The sequence below is a fragment of the Ctenopharyngodon idella genome, chromosome 3 (genome assembly GCF_019924925.1).
Source record: "Ctenopharyngodon idella isolate HZGC_01 chromosome 3, HZGC01, whole genome shotgun sequence".
Classification (NCBI taxonomy): domain Eukaryota; kingdom Metazoa; phylum Chordata; class Actinopteri; order Cypriniformes; family Xenocyprididae; genus Ctenopharyngodon; species Ctenopharyngodon idella.
Window position 1 is genome coordinate 17,231,932 of NC_067222.1, and position 13,542 is coordinate 17,245,473.

At 37.9% G+C, this 13,542-nt stretch overlaps 2 protein-coding genes across 6 annotated transcripts in view; both read right to left on the bottom strand.

The window, feature by feature from the left end:
• LOC127508114 (obscurin-like) overlaps positions 1-13,542 on the bottom strand; it is a 536,232-nt gene that overhangs the window by 369,911 nt on the left and 152,779 nt on the right. For 2 of the 3 annotated variants that reach the window (XM_051885769.1, XM_051885771.1), the window contains 2 exons: positions 10,465-10,779; positions 10,027-10,347 (listed from right to left, as the gene is read on the bottom strand). In XM_051885769.1, the coding sequence (XP_051741729.1) occupies positions 10,027-10,347; positions 10,465-10,779 (636 nt within the window). Of the gene's footprint in view, positions 1-10,026; positions 10,348-10,464; positions 10,780-12,263; positions 12,467-13,542 lie in introns of those variants that run through there. The other variant, XM_051885770.1, reaches the window with a different exon arrangement.
• The window catches only part of LOC127508155 (CXADR-like membrane protein), a 252,545-nt gene continuing 241,662 nt past the window's right edge, over positions 2,660-13,542 (bottom strand). For 2 of the 3 annotated variants that reach the window (XM_051885846.1, XM_051885847.1), the window contains exons 4-9: positions 9,338-9,397; positions 9,108-9,191; positions 4,396-4,424; positions 3,959-4,012; positions 3,646-3,717; positions 2,660-3,504 (exon numbers count right to left, since the gene is read on the bottom strand). In XM_051885846.1, the coding sequence (XP_051741806.1) occupies positions 3,367-3,504; positions 3,646-3,717; positions 3,959-4,012; positions 4,396-4,424; positions 9,108-9,191; positions 9,338-9,397 (437 nt within the window). In that variant the 3' untranslated portion in view covers positions 2,660-3,366. The remainder of the gene's footprint in view (positions 3,505-3,645; positions 3,718-3,958; positions 4,013-4,395; positions 4,425-9,107; positions 9,192-9,337; positions 9,398-13,542) is intronic. The other variant, XM_051885848.1, reaches the window with a different exon arrangement.

Sequence of the window (13,542 nt, forward strand, 5' to 3'; positions counted from 1 at the left end):
AATATTTCGCTCTTTATGACAAATATTGTCATTTTAATGTGTAATTCATCTCTACTGAAGGGTTGAAATAATTTTTTGCAAACAACAGTCTGACTAATAATAAAATAAATCATTGCTGTGGTAATGACAGTTTATGTCAGTAAGGACACAATGTTAATGACGCATGTTAATAATAACCTTAATAATAGAGAAAAACAGTAACAGACAAAAACAGAAGGGATTTTGTCAACGAGGTATTGCAGGAAAGACTGGGTTAAACTGATTTTCTTGTTTCAAAAACTAATATTTTAAGAACTTCTATTATAACAACAAACTAATTTAATTTAAGCACATTATTTAATGTAAATACAAAATAACTTGTTAAGAAAACTTATTAAAACAACTCAAAGTCTCACATTTGTGTCTCTGCTGACCTCTTGTGAAAAAAATATGACATGATATTTCATGACTCCTGCCACTAGATGGCCTTTTAGCTCTATATGGAGCAAACAAACTGTTCCTCTGGGTCCTAAAGTCAGATTTTCCCTTGATTTTTTTCTTCAGTATGCATTCAGGTTGAGCATTTTTTAGGTTTGTATTTACACTGAAGTGTCAGATTGTAATTGTAATAATTGAAGTTATGAAGGTGGACAGCAGGGGAAAAACAAAACAACAACTAAAAACAAGTAAAACTTTGAAGAATATTTATTTGAAAGTGCTGATTTTAATTCAGAATTTAAAAAATGCTGTTATAATTTATACTATGGATCTTTGGTGCTCCTCGTTTGGGAGTCACACTTGTGCTCTTCGCGGTCAAAAGTGACCGGACCCCTAAAATTACATTTTTTTCTCCCTCAGCAAAACCAATGTAATTTATTTTTGTTCAATAATATTTTTACTTTTTTATTTTGTATTTTGAGAGAATTTCATGATACTAATTAATATTTATGCAATAATTATGATCAGTTTTTCTCATTGAAAATAATACTTGTTTTTTTTTTTCTAATATTTTTTCACTATTTTTCAATTAATGCAGTATTTCAGGTTAAAATAGAGTCTAGGCCTTTAAAATATTTATTTTTTTATTATTATTATTTTTTTTTTTTTAGCACCATCTAGTGTGAGTATAAAAAGAAAAATGTGTGATACCATGGTGTAACCACTAGATACTTGTACAGCTCTCTATAGAGAGGCTTGTGAATTCCCTAGTTGTTTTTGGATATATTTACCTATTTTTTTTTAGGTTGAGGATATGAATATATATTTAGACATTCTCAAAGACTGTTTCTTATCAAGTTTTAGAAATATTTTTGTAAGAAATATTGATTTGAAGTGTTAGTTTTTGCATTATGATTACAGTCAAACCTAAACATTGTGTCAGAAAGAGAATTCATAAAAAATGCCACGTGACTTTTTTTTTTTTTTTTTTTACTTTTTATGCTCTTGACACAGAGCTCCTGCAAAAAAAAAAAAAAAAAAAAAAAAAAGCTCAGAACGATGCGAAGGAACAAGCCTGTACTTCCAATTGCACAGTTCATAAGTGTGTGTGTGTGTGTGTGTGTGTGTGTGTGTGAGTGGGTGTGTCTATATCACACTCTTGATGTTTTAGAGTGTCACCCCTTTACTGCTGTGTACATTTTTTCAGAATCGTGGCAGATTTGTAGATTGTACACACTAAAATTCTCCAAACTTTTGTGTTTTTGTTGATTTCCCATTCATTTCCTATGGTCGGTCATTTTTGACCGAAGAACACCAGTGTAACGATTTTTTTTTTACGACCACTTAGACTTTTCGAATCAAGCCCTCAATTTTTTTTTCTGTATTCGCATACCAATTGACATAAAAATCACCAAGTTTCAGACCATTCTCATGAAGCTACAATTTTTTAAAAATTCAAAACGAAGATTTTTATATTATTTTATATTGTACCAAAGGGGTATCATGTGTGTGTGCGTGAGAATAGGTGTTTATTTACTCTTGATGTTTTAGAGTGTCACTTCTTCAATGCTGTGAGCTTTTCCTGCATTATTACTGAATTATTGAATGGATTTCACATATTATCAAAACTTTGCTCTGTGTTACAGACAGTGATTTATAGAGCGTGTGTGTATAGTGTGTGTGTGTGCGTGTGTGTGAGTGGGTGTGTCTAAATCACACTCTTGATGTTTTAGAGTGTCACCCCTTTACTGCCGTGTACTTTTTTTTCAAAATTGTGGCCGATTTGTAGATTGTACACACCAAAATTCTCCAAACTTTTGTGTTTTTGTCAATTTCCCATTCATTTCCTATGGTCGGTCATTTTTGACTTAAGACAACAAGTGTGACTATTTTTTTTTTACGACCACTTAGCATGCTCAAATCATATTCTTAATTTCTTTTTTTTTTTTTTTTTTTGAGTTCACATTCCAAATGCCATAAAAGTCACCAAGTTTTGTACCATTCCGACGATTTTTAACATTTCAAAACAGAAAATTTTTCGGTCAAAAGTGACCGAAGAGCACCAAAGGGTTAATGAGAATGATGTAAGAGAGTAAAAGTGTCCTCATTTTCTAGACTTTGTACAAACCTGCAGCTCTGAATTAATAATAAAGACAGAAACTATTAAGAACTATACTGAATGTAGGTAGGCGAATGCTCATCCACTACGGGGCTCCGGTAAGAAGCGTGACAGGAGACATGGAACTGCTCAACTCTTTATATTTGTTTACATACTTGGCATCATTCAGCTGTACAGATTTTCTATTATGTGCACAAGGTATTGAATGAGGTCTTTCTGAAATAAACAGAATAGAAATATACATCAGTGTATGTCTAATAACATTAAGTTACATAAGCATAAAGAGCAACTCACTACTGACACGCTATACATGTACCAGTGTCACAGAGAGGGGATTAACAGCAGTGAACATATGCTCTCAATCACTGTATATAGCTCTCATATTATAAAATCGTGCACAATGTAAAATTCGGTTGCACAAGCTGAATATTTAAACACAACAACATAATAAACATGCATCACTTATAATTTGTATAATTAAATAAATTTACATTCAATCACGCACATTAACACCTGAAGAAATGGCGGAGCAAACGGCTGGTGAAAGTGAAAGTAAAACACAATGGCGGAATAGCGGAAACTAACGCCACCCAGCGGAATACACTATAAGATGTTTCATGATAAAAGTCCTTCCTGTATACTCATACAGGGAATTTAGAACAGAAACTATACAAAAAACATGCTGAACTGAGAACAATAACCAATAACTACAAATAAATCAGAGCATCACTTGGGTTTGTTTGTTAACATGTAAAAGACATTGAAAGTATTTATAATGGCACTGAATGACACCATTAGGACTCAGTTATATTAGATTCATATTCTTCTGCTCATGTGGTTTTTGTGTAATTATTTGACTGATTTGTGATGTTCTTGTTCACAGAGGCATAAAGTTCACTGCAGTTTTCCTGAGATCCAGCTTTTGCTCCTCTGATGGAAGCATAAGTCACTTTATCATCACAGCGAACCTGAATGAACATCACAGTTATTGTTTCAACACACAATTATTACAGCATGATGTTTGAGCTCAATTCATGACACACATTCAGAAGAAAACACAAACTATCATGTTGAGAGAAGCTGGACAACATCAAGGAAGTGTTTCTCACCTTGTTCTTTTTGTCTTGGTTTTTACTGTACGCAGTGACCTCAGAATAAGTCACATGATCATCTGTCTGCTCCTAAACATCAATGGAAATATGACAAACCAAGATATTAAAGTCTGTTCTATCACTACTGTTATACTGTATGTACTGTATGCTGCAAATGTTTCAGGTAAAATATGTGTAAAACGAGAACTTCATCTACAAGTTTTGATTAAATCTATTATACAGACATGACTGTAGTAGACTGAGTACAATTCTGGCAGTTCCAGTTGTGTCCTCTAGGGGGTGTATGTGCTCATGTTGAGTGGGAATTTACCTGTTGAAGAAGAGTGTTCTGTCCTGTTGGATAGACAGGTCGTGTTTGTTGATCCTGTAAAAAGAGCAGTTATTAGTAAATCCTCCTCCTGCATTCTCCTCTCTTGTGTGGTTTTTGATGCCAAGTTTCCACAATGACGTTATGATGACAGATCCTTGTGACATGAATGGATGTTACAGGAAAATCACCACAGTGTCAAATATACACAAACATACACAGATTATTGGAGATGAATCATATTGTTCACTGGCAGTAGATGAATGTAAATGTTGATTGTGTCGTTGGTTCATCATATTTATTCTTATCTGTGAGTTTTAGACCAGAAACAGTTCAAATACACTAACCTGACATTATATAATCTGACTAATACGAGTGTCATATTTCAGGGTCAGAGCTTATAAACACTAATAACTCATGGATCGACCTACAATACTCACCTCAGAGTCATCAGTTCCTCTTCTGTTATCTGAAACATAACGTCAAGGGAATATTTATGATCAAACACATAATACAGTCTCGACTGATATTGATTTTAGAAGAATTCTAGTGCATAATATAATTCTTATTGTGACATAATATAAGAAACTGTAAAAACTCACTGTAGAGATGTTAAATGTTACATTGCCCTTTAAGGTTGGTGCTATGCGTGAGTGGGTGAGGAGTTGGAGTGTTAGGTGCAGGGACACAGACATAGGTAGAAAGAAGTGCACGGAGTGAAGAATAAACCACTTGTTCTGGTTTGCAACTATATCCTGCGTTGTATCAGTTCTTGACACAATCTACATGGTGTCAGAAGAGTCTAAACATGGCTCAGGGTCTCCGCAGCATTGATCCGCTAATTTTCGACAAGCATATAGTTGATAACTAGAGCAAATTCGAAAAAGAATGGCGCATATATTGCAATGCTGGCCTATCAGACAAATCAAAGAAGGTGCAGGCATATACTCTGCTAAATTTAGCAGGTCCCGACAAGGTGGAAAAATCCGGGGCTTTCACGTTCACTGAGGGAGAGGACAGAGAAGATCCCGATGTATTACTGCAAAAGTTTGCTGAACTCTGCTTGCCCACAAAGAATATAATAATGGACAGACACGTCTTCAACACCACTCAATATATGTTTATTACATGAGCAATCCGAAAAGAGCACAAAAGAACTGAAACATGAGGCTGAACTATGTACTATACAAGATCGCTGCATCATTTGCAAAAGATACAACGCCCCTGATAAACTGAAGTGCTCTGCTTTCACCAAACAGTGCAACAGCTGCGGAAACTTTGCAAAGTGCTGCAGATCGGCTCCATCACCCAAAACAGCACAACAGTCCCAAAGTCGTGATTACCATCCTAAGCGAACTACAGCGCAATTTAGAAGCTCAAAATCAAACCGAGTTAATGAATTGGACACAGCCCTAAATGCCCCTGAGGACACTTTCTATTGTGAGACAGTGGATGATGTTTCTCAAAGAGGTGAAATATTCACAACACTACACCTGAAGCATGGATCTGGTCAGGTAAAACTGAAAGTGGACACAGGTACCAAATGCAACGTCATATCTGCCCAACAGCTACACCTCATTGTACCCTCAGGTCACATAAACACTAATGAAAAAGTGAACCTCATTGCATATGGTGGCCAAACTATCAAGGAACCACAATATTAGACTGTGAACAAGGCCAGCTCAAATTACACGTAGATCGCAGTGTGAGACCACTGCTCGGATTGCAAGACAGCGTAGCAATGGGCCTGATACAGTTAGGACCACATGTGCATGCAGTACAACACTAAGAGCCAGAGGTATGGGAATTTAGCGACTTGTGTGACACCGCAGCGCTTGGTAAACTGCCTGTTGTTTATCACATGCGATTAGACGAGTCCGTAGCGCCCACTGTATGTGCACCCAAGAAAGTGCCCATTGCAATGAAGGTGAAAGTCATGGCAGAACTCCAGAGAATGACTAAATTGGGCGTCATCGCCCCTGAAACCGATGCTACGGAATGGGTGTCTGCAATGGTCGCAGCCAAAATGAAAGATGGCTCTGTAAGGATATGTATAGATCCAGAACTCCTGAGGCCACATCACCCATTAAAAACTATTGAACAGGTTATTGCTGACATGCCAGGGGCCAAGGTTTTCAGCATCCTTGACGCAAAATGTGGATTTTGGCAAATCCCTTTAGATGAGGCATCATATAAGCTGACCACATTCATGACGCCCTTTGGCGGGTACAGAATCTTGCGTATGCCTTACGGGATCTGGTAGATGTGGTAGATGACATCCTTTTCTGGGGGCACACACTACAAGAACATGATGAGCGACTGAAACAGGTACTTCACAAAATCTGTGCATGCAACATGAAATTAAACCCTGATAAGTGCAAATTTTGTGTCACCTTCTTATGTAGGCCACCTCCTGACTGCTGACGGCATCAAACCTGACCCTGACAAGACTACAGCTGTCCGCCAAATGCCAAAACCTGAGGACAAACAGGCCTTGCAACGGTTTCTTGGCATGACAAACTATTTATCAAAGTTCATTTCACACTATAGTGCCTCACGCACCTTAACACCCACCGAATCTCGGTACACCAAAATCGAGAAAGAAATGTTAGCATTAGTATTTGCGACACAGAAGTTTCATGAGTTTATCTACAGCCGACCCGTCACCGTGGAAACGGATCACCAACCTCTCATTACAATCCTCAAAAAGCCACTGCACACTGCCTCGGCTCATCTTCAAAGCATGATGCTCAAGCTCCAACTTTACAGTCTCAATGTGATTTACAAACGGGGCAAGGAACTCTTCGTCGCTGATGCTCTATCACATGCTCATCTCTCCTCCACTGAGCCTCCTCTCTCTGACGACTTGCTAGAGGTAATGACGCTTCAAGTCCTCTCGTCGCAATGGACAGAAGAACTCTGATCTGTAATTAAATCTGATCCTACATGCCAAAGACTTGTTGACTTGATAATGCATGGCTGGCCAAGCTCTTTCAAAGAGCTATCACATGATCTCTGCCCATTCTTTGCAATGAGAGAGGAATTTGTGTTGAGAACGGACTAATTTTTAGAGGACAGAAACTTCTGATACCATCATCGTTACAAAGTTACTATGTGACTCAGCTACATCAAGGCCATCCAGGTTTGGAAGCCACAAAATGCAAGGCAAAAGAAATTATGTACGGGCCGACAATGCATGGTGATATAGAGAGAGCACTCTCTCGTTGTGCTCCTTGCAATGCCCTCAAGCCCCATCACTCAAGAGAACCCATGCATCTGCACAATGTTCCTGACTTTCCCTGGATGTTCACTGCTGCCGACATATTTGAATGGCATGGCAAAATGCACCTGGTTCTAGTAGACTCGTTTTCTGGTTGGTTTGAGCTTGACCATCTACCTGACATGAGGAGTGTCACCGTAATTGCGAAACTCTTTGCAGTCCATGGCATTCCCCAGACGCTCATGACAGACAATGCACGGCAGTTTGTCTGTAGCAACTTTTCTGATTTCTGGGATTTCGAGCACATTCGGAGCAGCCCTCATTACCTGCAGTCCAGTGGCCTTTCAGAATGCACAGTGCGATCCGCCAAACATCTGCTTGAGAAATGTTACAGAGAGCGCAGTGACATACAGGCTGCCTTACTCCATCTGCGTAATCTTTCACGAGCTGACTTGCCATCTCCTGCCCAGCTCCTCTTCTCCAGGCGTACAAGAACTTTTCTTCCGGAGCTGAAAGACAGACTGAAGCCCTCACACTGCCGTGATGTCAAGGCTGTGTTAACCAGGAGGAGAAAGGAGAGCAAAGCATACTATGACCGCAAAGCCCACACCCTTTCACCCTTACAACAGGGACAGACAGTAAGGATGCAGACAGCTCAGGGTTTCGACAAACTGGCGGTTGTACAGGGTCCTGCTTCTCAGCCTAACAGCTATGTGGTAACATCTCAGAGCAGACAGTACACAAGAAACTGACGTCTCCTTCTCCATGTTCAAGAGCACCTACGGAGTGTGGAGAGGATGATTATAGCCCCCTTTCACCAGCTTCACCTCTTACAACCCCCCAGTCATCTGCAGTGTTGCCATCTCAGAGTGAAGCACCCACCGCTGGCGCTGCTGTCCAGCCTATACACTGCTTTCCAAATTATTATGCAAGTGACATATCAGTAAGATTTCAGTACAATAAACATTCAGATTTTAGTTTTTCTAAGAAAATGTTTGATTGTTTATGTATCCATGTCTTTTTAGATAACTGGTATCAATCTAGTCACAGTTTATCCACTGTAAATGTTTCTCTTTGTGAGGTTTGGTTTGGAGTGGCTGAAATGCATCTTTACGGACAACTGCCAGCCTGCATGGAGAGCTTCTTGAGACTCCAGAGACACCAGCAGCTTCAAATACCTGTTTGCTGCTCAACACTGGCTTTTTTTAGCCTTTATCTGACAGAGTTCTGCTGTGCTCTAAATCACTCACAAATCTTATGATAGTTCGATAATCTCCATTCAGTTTTCACACAATATTAGTTGTTTTCATGCCTTTTGCACAACATTGGACCATTTCATGCTTTTCATCTTCAGAAAGATCTTTCTTCCTCTCATATTGCATGAGAACTGAGACTTGCTTAATAATGTGGAACAACCTCTAAGTAGGGTTTCCATAGACCTGGCGAATTATTTTGTCTGAGATTGATACCAGTTATCTAAAAAGATATGGATAAATAAAACAAACATTTTCTTAGAAAATCTAAAATCTGAATGTTTATTCTACTGAAATCTTACTAGTGACTCATTCAGGGAGAGTCAGTCGCCCCAACCCACGTTATCAGGACTATGTAAGTGGTTAAGGACACCTACTCTTTTGTTTTTTATATAAACCACAATGTTACATGTTATACTTATTTCCCAGCTAGTTTTGAACATTTTGTTTTGCATGCTCAGTTAGCGAGTGTTAGCTTAAGGGAAGAGATGTAGAGATGTTAAATGTTACATAGCCCTTTAAGGTTGGTGCTATGCGTGAGTGGGCGGGGAGTTCGAGTGTTAGGTGCAGGGACACAGACATAGGTAGAAAGAAGTGCACGGAGTGAAGAATAAACCACATGTTCTGGTTTGCAACTATATCCTGCGTTGTATCAGTTCTTGACACAATCTACACTCACCGTCTCTTTTTCTACGAATCATCCAGAGAATAAGAGCAGGAAGGAGAACAGCGAATGAAGCGACAACAATCACAATCACAATCACTGAGAGAGAGACGATATTACAGTCATATTAATACTGATGTCCACTGAGGTCATTTTCACTACAATGAGTTCATTTAGATCCTGATTCTAGAAAAACTCCAGAGTGTGAAAACAAGCACTGAAATGAGGATGATGTTCATACACACCTGGATTCAGAGAGTTTGGTGTGACATCTGGAGTCGGTGTTGCTGTAGTTGATGGTACAACTATTAAAAACAAAATGGAAATAGAAAAATCATATTTGAATGCATGAACACAACATCAAGACATTTCTTTCACAAACTGAGACTGATTTATTTCAGCTGCTGTAGTCCAGATCAGATCCGTATCAGTGACTCAGTTATTGTGCTGAAGATGTTCACACTAACATGACATGACTTGTGTTTAATAAATGCTCACTATGATTTTAATCATTTAAGCCAGTGGTTCCCAACCACATTCCTGGAGGCCCACCAACACTGCACATTTTGCATGTCTCCTCAATCAAACACACCTGATTAAAGTTATCAGCTCATTAGTAGTGAATCAAAGATCTAAAATGGGTGTGTCAGACAAAGGAGACATGCAAAATGTGCAGTGTTGGTGGGCCTCCAGGAATGTGGTTGGGAACCACTGATTTAAGCTAAAGAACTCAATTCTATCATTCACATATATACGATGAAAGAGTATTCACTCTAGTATATGTAATCTTTACATTAGCTTTTAAGGCTTGATTTCTTCTCAGAGTTTGAGCTGCTGACTGGAATCAGTGTTGTTGAATCAGAAGATGAATGTTCAGATGTTCATCTGTAGGACATTAACATCATATTTTACAGTAGTAATAGTTGTTTCTCACCTGAATACTTGACAGTGTATCTGACTGAGGTCTGGAGTTGATTTCTGAGAGTAAGCTGACATCTCCACTCTCTGTTGTCATCTTCATTCAGGAGTGTTGTAGTCAGATTGATGATACAGTGATCTGATGAGAATAATATCTGATATCTGGAGTCTGTCATCAGATTAACACCAGTCTGATTCACCCACAACAGCTGAAGTCCCTCATAACGGACCAAATCATTACTGAAGACTGAATATAACTGACAGGAGAGAGTCACAGAGCGACCTGGACTGATCTCAGTCTGTGAGGATGATGATGATGATGATGGAGACACTGAAACTGAACACAAGACACAAATCACATGACTGACTTGAGTCTTTTTTTTAGCAAACGTGGGTTTTAAGAGAGAATGGTGTCATTTTTAAATTTATATTTTAATCTACATCATAAACTTACCATGAAGAACATGCAGATCAACATCTGCATCAGTTCCTTGTTGTTCTCCATTCACATATTGTCTGCAGCTGTAAGATCCATAATCTTCTTCTGTGACGTTCTTGATGTTCAGAGAGCAGTCAGACCCCAGACTCAGTCTCTCGTGTCTCTCTGTGTCTTTCTGCTTTATTCCTAATTCAATCAGTTCAACTGCTGCTGAATGTCTGCTGTAGATCCATGTAGTTGATTTGCAGTCAGAAAGAGCATTATTACAGGACAGACGGACATTTTCACCAGAACTGATGAACACATCAGTCTCATTCACTCCACTGGTACCTGAAACACAGTACATTTGTACAGTTATATAACATATTACAACATAATATGTCCGATTAGGGGCAGTTGTGGCCTAATGGTTAGAGAGTCAGACTTGTAACCTAAAGGTTGTGGGTTTGAGTGTCAGTACCAGCAGGAAATGGTTTTTGGCGGGAGTGAATGAACAGAAAAAATGCCTGCCCACTGGTGTGTGTGTGTGTGTGTGTGTGTGTGAGAAATGTAGAGCACAAATTCAGAGTATGTGACACCACCATACTATATGTCACTTTATATATTGTATAAAAGGCTGGATGTCTTTACATTTTTTAAAACTCAACGAAAACAAAACAGACATTATTATATTTGAACTGACTGATACTTTTAATCTTGGTCCACTGGTCTTGTATAATAAAACGGTGTTTTATTTGACAAAGCTTTTAAATTTAATAAGCAAATAAATGCTGTTGTCAAATCCAGCTTTTTCCACTTGAGACTTCTGGATAAAGTCAAGATGTTTCTCTCTTTTAAGGAGCTTGAGAAAGTCATTCATGCCTTTATTTTTTCAAGTCTTGATTATTGTAATTCTCTGTATATAGGAGTTAGTCAGACAGCGTTGTCACGTTTGCAGGTAGTCCAAAATGCAGCTGCTAGGATGCTGACAGGGACACGGAAACAAGAGCATTTTACCCTGATTTTATCTTCTTTTCATTGGTCACCAGTACGTTTCTGAATAGAATTGAAGCTTTTGTTGTTTGTTTTCTAATCTTTAAATGTGTTGGCACCACCTTACCTCACAGACCTTTTAAAACAGCAGACATCTACTAGATCTCTTAGTTCCTCTGATCAGCTGCTTTAATTGTTTCTAGATTAAACTCAGGGGTGACGGATCTTCTCTCTAGCTTCATCTAGACTGTGAGATCTTTTACCCTCACATGTTAGAGCGGATCCAACTATATCTAGTGTTAAAACTCGGTTAAAACTCATTTATTATCTCAGGCTTTTAATTCTACTGGGTATTGAGGCATGTTTTACATTGAATTTCTGGGCTTACTTTGAATTTACCTCTGTATTTTCTGTTTTATTTAATTTTATCTTTATACAGCACTTTGGGTAACTGCTGTTGAATAAATTGTGTTTTATAAATAAATAAAAGAAAGAAAGAATATTAATAAATGAAAATATAAACCATATCAGCATAAAAACCAGATGATTCAAATACCGTCTTTTTTCCTCATTAATTCAAACAACACACTCTCCAGAATAAAGTATTTGTCTTGATCAGAGAGCTGTTGAAATCTCTTAATATGAAGATAATTGTTGATCATCAGATGTTTGAGTGACTCTATGTCCAGTATCAGGAATAATACAGTATGATCTGTATGTATCAATACACAACTCTGAGATCACAACGTGAATGTGTGCAAGAATAAACTGAGCATGTTCAAATCAACTCTTTCCAGACTAATTCCACTAAATGTCTTTAGAGAAAATCCAGATTTCTTTACCTGTGAGAAGTGAAGAGAGAATGATCAGTCCCAGCAGACACAGATCACACTTATCAGCCATTTTCTGTTTCTGTCAGTCTCTCTCTTCATTATATAGTTACAGCTCCTCCTTTAATCATCATCAGCTCCTCCTGTGGTTGTGAACTTCCTCTGATCTGAACTGAGTGTAGTTCTGGTATATAGTTGTTATTTAGGGACACGATGTCAATGCATAATGGAGAACAGTTGATTTGTTCTTCATTGGTGTTTAAATGTAATGTACAGTACACTTCTACTGTAATAGGAACAGTCCCTGAAGAGCAACTCATGGTTGATGTTCAAGAGCACAATGGTAACAGCTCAGGGAGTTTAACCTACAGTCATTCTGTTTCCACACAGACTTTGACACGACAGCAGCTGAGAAACATGTTCTTCAGTGTGAGAAAGTGCATATTGTAAACCACACTGTCTCAACACACATCTGATCTGAACACAGTTTTTATGATAGTCTTTGCATTACTATTAGTTTCACTTCTTTCTTTTAGCAGTTTCCTACATGCAGTTAAAATCTATAAATAAACACTTTGTAATTGTCTTAAACAGATTGTACTTTTTCATTCATTGCACACAAATTGCAAATCACATGAATCATTTTTTCAAAACACTATGAACAGAAACTTTGCATCAGATTTCTGAATGACAATTTGACACACATTTGATTTATGATTGCCATTTTCAAAGATGCCTTGACAAAAAAAAAAAAAAAAAAAAAAACAAACAAACAAACAAACAAACAACAACAACAAAAAACTACACAGCAAACAAACACATTAAAGGAAAGTGAATCATTGCCTAAACATAAAATAATGAGTGTCCATATAAAGGTCATTTGTTTGTTGTATCTCTGCAATTATGATAACAGGTGATTATGGAGTCATCATCATACAGATTATTCAATAATCATTAAGTCAAACTCAGAGTCTGTATGAAGTTTGATGTTCTGCATCTATTCCAGAGTCAAGACTTTCTTACAATATTAAGATGGTTGATATCCATCCTACACTTCCGTAACTAAAATAGTGAATTATTTATAGCAGTTCTGGTGTTTTCAGAGCTGTGATCTCACTGTTGAGGTTTAGAAACATGTTACTGTAGAGTGTGAGAACTCAGTTAGTTTAACCACAGAGCAGTGATCATCTCTGAACCAGTTTAGACTGATGATGATGTGGATTATGAATCATTCTGATGTCACTTCCTCTTTTTTCTTTAAGTTCTGCTGCACTACATTCAACTCTATCTT